The sequence below is a fragment of the Saccostrea echinata genome, unplaced genomic scaffold (assembly GCF_033153115.1).
Source record: "Saccostrea echinata isolate AGI-Se365-2 ecotype Australia unplaced genomic scaffold, CSIRO_AGI_Sech_v1 ptg000024l, whole genome shotgun sequence".
Lineage (NCBI taxonomy): Eukaryota > Metazoa > Mollusca > Bivalvia > Ostreida > Ostreidae > Saccostrea > Saccostrea echinata.
Window position 1 is genome coordinate 810,945 of NW_026889773.1, and position 8,434 is coordinate 819,378.

Consider the following 8,434-nt stretch of genomic DNA (forward strand, 5'->3'; position numbering starts at 1 on the left):
CTCCTGGACATCAAGCAGTCAAACTGTTGGCATCATTGTAATAAGCATTGAGTCCTCTACCAAAATTGTGAAATTCATGGCCCCAGGGTCAGGGGTTCTGGTGCTAGGGCGGGGCTATATAGATCACATAGTGAAAGTGCATTATTTCTTTGAAAATCTTCTTCTCTGCTCCTGGGTATTAAATAAACTAACTAAGTATATAGTTATGATGAGTAAGAGTGACTCTTCCAAAATTGTGAAATTCATGGCCCCAGGGGCAGGGGTTCTGGTGTTAGGGCGGGGCTCTATTGATTATATAGTGAAAATGCATTAGTTCTTTGGAAATCTTCTTCTCTGCTCCTGGGTATTAAATAAACTAACTAAGTATATAGTAATGATGAGTAAGAGTACCTCTTCCAAAATTGTGAAATTCATGGCCCCAGGGGCAGGGGTTCTGGTGTTAGGGCGGGGCTCTATTGATTATATAGTGAAAATTCATTAATTCATTGGAAATCTTCTTCTCTGCTCCTGGATATTAAATAAACTAAGTATATAGTTATAATGAGTAAGAGTGCCTCTTCCAAAATTGTGAAATTCATGGCCCCAGGGGCAGGGGTTCTGGTGTTAGGGCGGGGCTCTATTGATTATATAGTGAAAATGCATTAATTCATTGAAAATCTTCTTCTCTGCTCCTGGATGTTAAGTAAACTAACTAAGTACATAGTTAGGATTAGCAAGAGTGCCTCTTCCAAAATTGTGAATTTCATGGCCCGTGGGTCAGGGCTTCTGGTGTTAGGGCGGGACTCTATTGATCATATAGTGAAAATGCATTAATCCTTTGAAAATCTTCTTCTCTGCTCCTGGGTATTAAATTCAGTAACTAAGTACATAGTTATGATGAGCAAGGATGCCTCTTCCAAAATTGTGAAATTCATGGCCCCGGGGACAGGAGTTCTGGTGTTAGGGCGGGGCTATATAGATCCTATAGTGAAGGTGAATTATTTCTTTGAAAATCTTCTTCTCTGCCCCTGGGTATTGCTTAAACAGACTAAAGTACATTGTTATGATACACAAGGATGCCTCTTCCAAAATTGTGAATTTTATGACCCCAGGTTTAAAGGGTTCTGGTGAGGGGGGGGGGGGGGGCTTCTATTGATTATAAAGTGAAAAAGCAAAATTTCTTTGAAAATATTCTTTTCTTCTTCTGGTTAAAAAAGCAAAGAAGCTAAGTGTATAGTTATGATGAGCAAGTGTGCTTCTTCCAGAGTAGTGAATTTCATGACCCCTGGGTCAGATGTGCTGGTGTGAGGGTGGGGCTCTTGATAATTTAGTGAAAATGCATTAATTCTATTAAATAATCCTGTTTGCTCCTTAGTGTTAAGCAGATAAACAAAGTGATGATGAGCAAACATATGGTCCCAGGGTCAGAAGCTCTGGTGTTTTGGGGGTGGGTGATTGGGGGGGGGGGGGCTCTATTGATAATATAGTGAATCTGTAGTAAAAATGCATTAATTATTTAAAAATCTTCTCCGCACCTGGGCATATCTGAGGCAAACAGAGTAAAAGTTTTTATAAGGAAGGGAATTTTTACCAGATTTTTGAACATCTGGACCATTTGGTCAAGTGTTCTGGTCCTGGCCAGGGCTTTATTAGTTTGTATTCTACTGAGAGGAGTTATTCCCCTTTGCCATTTACTTTTGATAATTTATCACTGTAAATAATGTACTTGAAAGGTAAATAGAACAAGAGAATTATGCAAAAACTTTTATTGTATAATACAAAAAGTACTTTCATAGTTTTAATGATCAGATAGACTTGTAAGTAGTAGATAAATAAAAATGAGACAAAAATAACTTGTCTTATTAAATATTCATCAAAGACCAAGAGATGCCAATGTAAGAGATTTCAACAAAGGATTAAAATAGTACAGAAGCATCGATAATTTGTTAATATACTGTATAGTGATAGTGATAAATGGGGAATAGATTAGAACCTAATTTATGAACTGTTAATGAATATTAAGACCAATTATTTTGTTGATCATGATCACCCTATTTTTCTTGCTTTTGGGCAACAAAGCTTCACCTTTCAGTTCATTTTATACTCTATGCATCTTTGAAATTGTTGTATCATACTCAGGTGACCGTTAAGGCCCTTGGGCCTCTTGTTGTTATAATGAATTTGTTTACAAAGTGCAAAACATCTTATTGTTGGGTCATGCAAGTTTTGAATGATATGCTTCCCACCATTGTAAGGACACTGTTTTTTATACAGACTACGGAGGGCTCACGGTGTATGTGACCGGTCGACACGGGATGCTTACTTTTCCTAAATGTCTGATCCAACCTCTGGTGTTTCAAAGGGTCTGTGGTTTTTTGCCCTGTTCACGATTCTTGACTGGATTTAAGAGATTAAACTTCAACTTTTACTGTTTGAATACGCTCGGGGATTTTGCACTCCATTTTGGGAATGGGGCCTGGACCCATGAAATTGGGAATTTACGACATTTTATTTAATAAAACGACCATTTGATTCGGGGGGGGGGGGGCAAAAATGTTCTAGTCAGGTTATTATTTTCATGCCAGTCAAAGACAGATTATTTATTTCCCAGATGATCGAGGACATATATTATTTACTTTCTTCTCGATATCTGAGAAAAGTTTGATTGACAAGCAAAAAAAATTAAAAAAAATAAAGAAGAAGAAGAAAGAAAGAAGAGCGCCCAAACTCCAAAACGCTATTTCGTGTGTGTGTGTGTGTGGGGGGGGGGGTACCGCTAGTCAAGGACATTATTTATTTTCTTGCCAGTCGAGGACAGATTAGTTATTTTAAACATTTTCGAGGACAGATTATTTATTTCCAAAATCTGTCAGCCCCCCCCCCTCCCCTCAGAATCAGATGGATTGTCCCCTTACCAATCGGGAAATTAAATTGCATTTTCAAGGAATAAACACTAATGATGGATAAATAAGATTTTTTTCTCTATTATTCAGAACTATCAATCAGAGATCAGATCAATTAACAAACCGTAAGTCATTCTCAGAACGAGGCTTCTTATAAAACGTTAGTCATTTCATTGAATTCCAACCCCCGACTTCTGTTTTATGTTATATGATCCTCTTAAGTCTGTTATGTTTGTTGTTGTTTGTTTGTTTGTTTGTTTTTTTTTGGGGGGGGGGAGGGGCATGTGAATATTGAATATACAATTAATTTTGGGGGAAGGAGGGATTGAAGGGGTTTTGCAGTAAGGAATGGGTCTTATTTTGCCCATACAAGGGACAATAGAAAATCCCTCATTGTAGATTATACATGTACACCCTATAGGTATTCGTATGGAAGATATCACCTATTTAATTGGAATTGGTAATATCACTTATTCAAGAAGGTAATATCATCTATTTTAATGAGTGATATCACCTATTTAATTTGAAAAGGTCATGTCGCATTTGAATGCGATATACTAGTATCACAAATTTGAAAAGGTGATATCACTAAATGCAATAAATACCAAAAAAGCACCTCTTCTATTGGCAGCAAAGTACAAATTTTAAGTGGCATGGTCAGGCTTGTGTTGAGCGTTTTCAAAGTCATTTGTTGCTACACTATATAAAAAGTTAATTGCAGAATCGTTGTGAGCATAAATAATTGTCATAATGTGAAATAGGAGGAGCTTTTATGTCAGTTAAATATGACATGAAACGCAGTTTATCAATAAATTATTATTTTTCAATTATTAGCAAACAATAGCTTTCCAGTTTTGGAATTCTGTAAGGGTGATAAGTCGAGTAGAGAGTGATGTGGTAATCCTTATAAACCTATTAATCGGATATTAAGATAAATGAATATATATTACAACATGTATAGTGTCTCATTAGGCGTTTTCCATCCACCCGTCTGTTAATTTTTCCTCTCAGAATCATTTCTGGATAAAAGACTTGGTTTTGTTAAGATACTGGTTAATAACATTTATCATCGAAGTCCACAAACAGACTGGCTGTAATCCTACAGGAGTTCCGGTAAGCAGGTAAGTTTCTGCTATGGTCCAAATCAGTGACTTTGGTGCCCTTAAGTATATAATTACATGTATTTTATTCCCAATAAATTGGGGAACAGGTAATGCCTATATAAACGCCCTCTCCGCAAAATGACATCCATTGCTTGATTATCATCAAAGATCATGCAATGGCGGAGGCGAACAAATAAACTTTACCAAAAGAATCGGTCAATTAAATCAATTTCTTTTAGTTGTATTTGTTTGAATTATTTTAATACGCGCAAGTACATTGAAGGGTAGGTGTTAGGTCATAGTATATATAGTGTTGGTCCGGCATAAAGTGGTCATCGACGAGCATTTAATCAACCGGTTTTGAACACTTTTTAAAAAATTATTGATAAAATGATGTATAATTATGACATGTTACATTGAAATTGGATATACTTGGGGTCTACATCCAGTGCATCGCTAATTAAATTTGTGTGTTTATGTACACATTTGGCGAATAAACTGGTTGATAGGCGCTCAACACATTTTATATCTGTGTTCTGTTGTTTATTCTCTAAGATACTTAGAATAGAAATATTTTATGTTCGGGTGAGTGAAACGAAGGAGAACATAATGATGCTTGTATAGTTTTAAAGTAATATGTCCTTTTTGCATAATATTTTATTGCAGAAATTAACAATACAAGTAAAACATCAATATACATCTCTCTCCTTTTTTACAGCTCTTCTTGTGTCCTTATAATCTGACAGTACTAAAACCAGAGTTACGCTTGTAATTCCATTAACTTAAAAATTAAGTAAAATAATATCAATTCATAATCAATTTCACGAGATGACACAACAGTTTTTTAAACCTTTTAATTCTTCATCCCGCGGAGACAAGCCCTCAGCCGCCCTATTTCTCACTGTTTCCATTGCTTCACTCTCTGGTACTTCTGGATTTTCTTTCATGTAATCTTTTTTATCTTTTTCAAGAATTCTGATTGCGTTCTTGTAGTAATCATGTGTGTAGTATTCTTTTCCCCGTCTAGAATTTTCCTTTATTAGGTTTGTAAGCACTTCGTCAAATTTTTTAACACATTCAGAAGGTATTTCCTTTTTATTGTCCCCAAATATGACGTATCTACGACTGCATTTTACGTTCAATTTAACAACTTCTGTGGACTCTGCCATCATTTCCTTTAGTGGAATGTCGTCATTTTCTAACTTTGAAAAAACAAGGATCATATACGTAAACGCACTTTCTCCTAACAGTTTATCCAGAAGTTTCAGCATTTTCACATCTTCCGCTGTTATTCGTTCTGCTGCTGATAAAACCAAAACAATAGCATGAAATCCTGGAGATGTGCAATACAAACATCGTTTGATATCTGTTTCTACGTCTTCTCCCACATCTTTGGGTGAATTCATTCCTGGTGTATCATATATTCGATACAGAAAGCCATTTCTGACCCCTACACCATATTCACATTTCCTTGTGACAGATGACCAACATCTTTTACTTTCGAAGACCTGTTTTCCTAATATTCCGTTTCCGGTATGGCTCTTACCTGCTCCAATTTTTCCGATAAGGATGACTCGTCTTTCTTGTAGATGTTCTGGTATTGCTTCAGATTTTGCAACTTGTGCTTCTGAACTCTCTAAAATAAATAAGAATTGTTAATTTAGTGCACATTCTTTGGAATAATTCTGAATGAGATATAGGATACATAAACTAGCTGTTTTTGAAAAAAAAAAAAAAAACAGATGTCTCTCCCTTCCCAAAAACACACTTGCCCAGGATTGAATAACCTTTATGACATGATTCTGACCTTTTGAGATATGATCAAGAGTCAAGACCATGATCTTTGATGTATGAATTCAGTTAATAATATGACACACCTCTGACTTATCAGTAACACAAACTCAGGTTTGAATATCTACCAACCAAGGATTTTAAAGGTTTTTGCCTGGACACAATTTTAATATATCTCAATGCCCGGTGACAATGACCTTTATAACTTTGAGTTGAAGTCATGACAAATGTTAAAGTCATAAACAACAAAATGGAAGCGTTGCAACATATTCCTACTTTCACTATCAAATTGTGTAGTAGTATTTTTCGAGATACATGTATGACCTGAGTCTTACCATAACACACCCTTAGATCATCGACAAATACATACTCAAGTTAGAAGTCATTCCATTCAAGAGCTCAAGGGACAAATTATTCACAGAAAGACAGCTAGATTGATAGATAAACCAGATATCCTTCTACTCCCGTATGAGATTAACCATGGTATGCGATTCAGTTACGTTCAGATATTTGAAAATTTTTTCAAAATGCGTTAAATTTGGGACAAAGTTAACGCATTTTGAAAAAAAAATTAATTCTTTTCAAATTGCGTTAATATCGACCGCAGTTTGAAAAAAAAAATGTGCACGGATTGGTCATGCAATATTCTAGCAAATACCTATATTATTCCTTTCTATGCAAAAAAAGCTTTGGGGGGGCTAAGCCCCATAGCCCCCCCCCCCCCCCCCCCGTTCCGACGCCTAATGTAGGTATGATGACAATTAATGAACATTAATGGACTTTCAATTTTAAAACAACTAAAACTCAATATGCACTAAGGACTTCCTTATACCTTTTTGCTGTATTTGAAATTTTCAAGTTCTTTTTTTTAAACATGACCTTAAGGGCTACATATACGAGAAATGCAAGAAAATGGGGTCCAAGTTTGTAAGCTCATTACAAATAATTTTCCTGCATAATATGATGGTTTTTTAATAGTTATTTGATAAGCATGAAAAAATGGCTCTTTTTTAAAGCTAGGTTATTTGAAGCCGGTTGGTGCCAGGTAGAAAAAATATTTTATCTGGCGGCCGCCAAATAATTTTCTGCCGGTCGCCAGATAAAAAGATCTGGCGGCCGCCAGATAAAATATTTTTCTACCTGGCACCTACCGGCTTCCGTAGATTAGTATTAAGAGGTACATGTATAAAGAATTATTATTTATGCATTTCAAACAATTTTGTTTTGTGTTGTATTTGATTTTGTAAAGTTACTTTGGCCAAATATAGCTGTCTATTGTTGCATAGATCAGCGATATGGTCCCAGGGCCTCTCTTTAATATAACAGGGTGCATAATATTTTTTTTCAAGAAAGTTTATTTCAATTTTTTCATCTATTTCATATATATTCTCAAATTTCTTGAGAGAAAGTATATCAATGACATACCATGTAAATTCAAAATTTACAACATGATACAAGTCTGGATATTCATACAACCCAGTAGCAACTATTAACAGTCAATCCAGCCTCCTGTCCATAAGTATAAGACAAAATTGACTGCATTATAGCAACGCACTTTGACAAAATTACGCACTTTGAAAAAGAATTTCAAAGTGCGTTAAAATTGGGACAAAATCAAAGTTTCCAGTGAGTCCACTTTTTTCCTAATTTTGTTCAGGATTTGTATTGTTACAGGATTTATGAAATTGTTACCTTCCCTTTTTTCATTATGACACAACAAAGGACAGTTAACTTTTTATACATTTTTCTTTATTCATAAAAAATCCATATTATAATAAAGACGTTATTATAATAGTATGGAATTTTTTATTCAACGTCAAGTGCCTCTATACACAATGCAAAGCAAATTTTCATTCTATGCTTTTTGTTTTGCTTATCACTCTATGACGTCACGTTTGCGTTGCACTGATACATGAAAAGAGAGTTTTCTATAATGAGGTTCATGTGTATACATACAGTATATGTCTTTTTAAAAACCTGTTGGATGTAAATCAAAGAAAGAAAAAAAATAGAAGCAAGCACTAAAAAAGAATATACATTGTATAAAAACAAATAAAATAAGAAATCGTTCATCATATATAATATCATAAAAAACAAACCTGCTTCATTCTGTTGCTGAAATGAGGACATGCTACTGCATGAATAGACAAAACTTATTTCTAACAGAAGAATTTAAAATGAATTGAAATCAAATAACTGCCTCTGCCTGGTTACAGGTTATCCGAAGGGCATAAAATACGCTAACACAGGATGCACAATGTTGCTCAACTTATTGAAATTATTTAAGTACCTACTTAGTTTGTTCCGGCTAAAACTACATTAATTTGAAGTCTGAAGTGTTTTCTGTACTACTTGGAATGAGACCACTGCCTGTAAAACTGAAGTCAAAAAACGTTAAAATACCTACAAAGGATGATTGATATTGAACATTGTCATATATTGATGTTTAATGTGATATATTTCTCAATGTTCATTTCGTATGAATTTGTCTCTGTCTCAATCTTTAACTTCATTGAAGTTAAAGGGTGACAATGAGAGTCATAAAATGGTTGTTTTTATATACTCTAGACTAACCATCGAGGGCATATTGTTGGGTTGTCTGTACGCCTCAATGCCTGTCCTAACATTTTCACTTGTCATTGACATTTGAAGTATATA

At 34.9% G+C, this 8,434-nt stretch overlaps 1 protein-coding gene across 1 annotated transcript; it reads right to left on the minus strand.

Moving 5' to 3' along the window:
- Positions 1-4,688: 4,688 nt before the first annotated feature.
- LOC133191679 (GTPase IMAP family member 4-like) lies at positions 4,689-7,928 on the minus strand. Its single transcript, XM_061327411.1, has 2 exons — positions 7,876-7,928; positions 4,689-5,621 (listed from the first exon to the last, which is right to left on the minus strand). The coding sequence occupies exons 1-2, from the start codon at positions 7,904-7,906 to the stop codon at positions 4,807-4,809; spliced, it is 846 nt and encodes a 281-aa protein (XP_061183395.1). The 5' UTR covers positions 7,907-7,928; the 3' UTR covers positions 4,689-4,806.
- Between the last annotated feature and the right edge of the window lie 506 nt (positions 7,929-8,434).

Coding starts and splice junctions, on each gene's coding strand:
- LOC133191679 (XM_061327411.1), bottom strand. CDS start 7,906: ATGTCCTCATTTCAGCAACAGAATGAAGCAG. Junction 5,622..7,875: donor TCAGCAACAGAATGAAGCAG/GTTTGTTTTTTA, acceptor TATTTATTTTAG/AGAGTTCAGAAGCACAAGTT.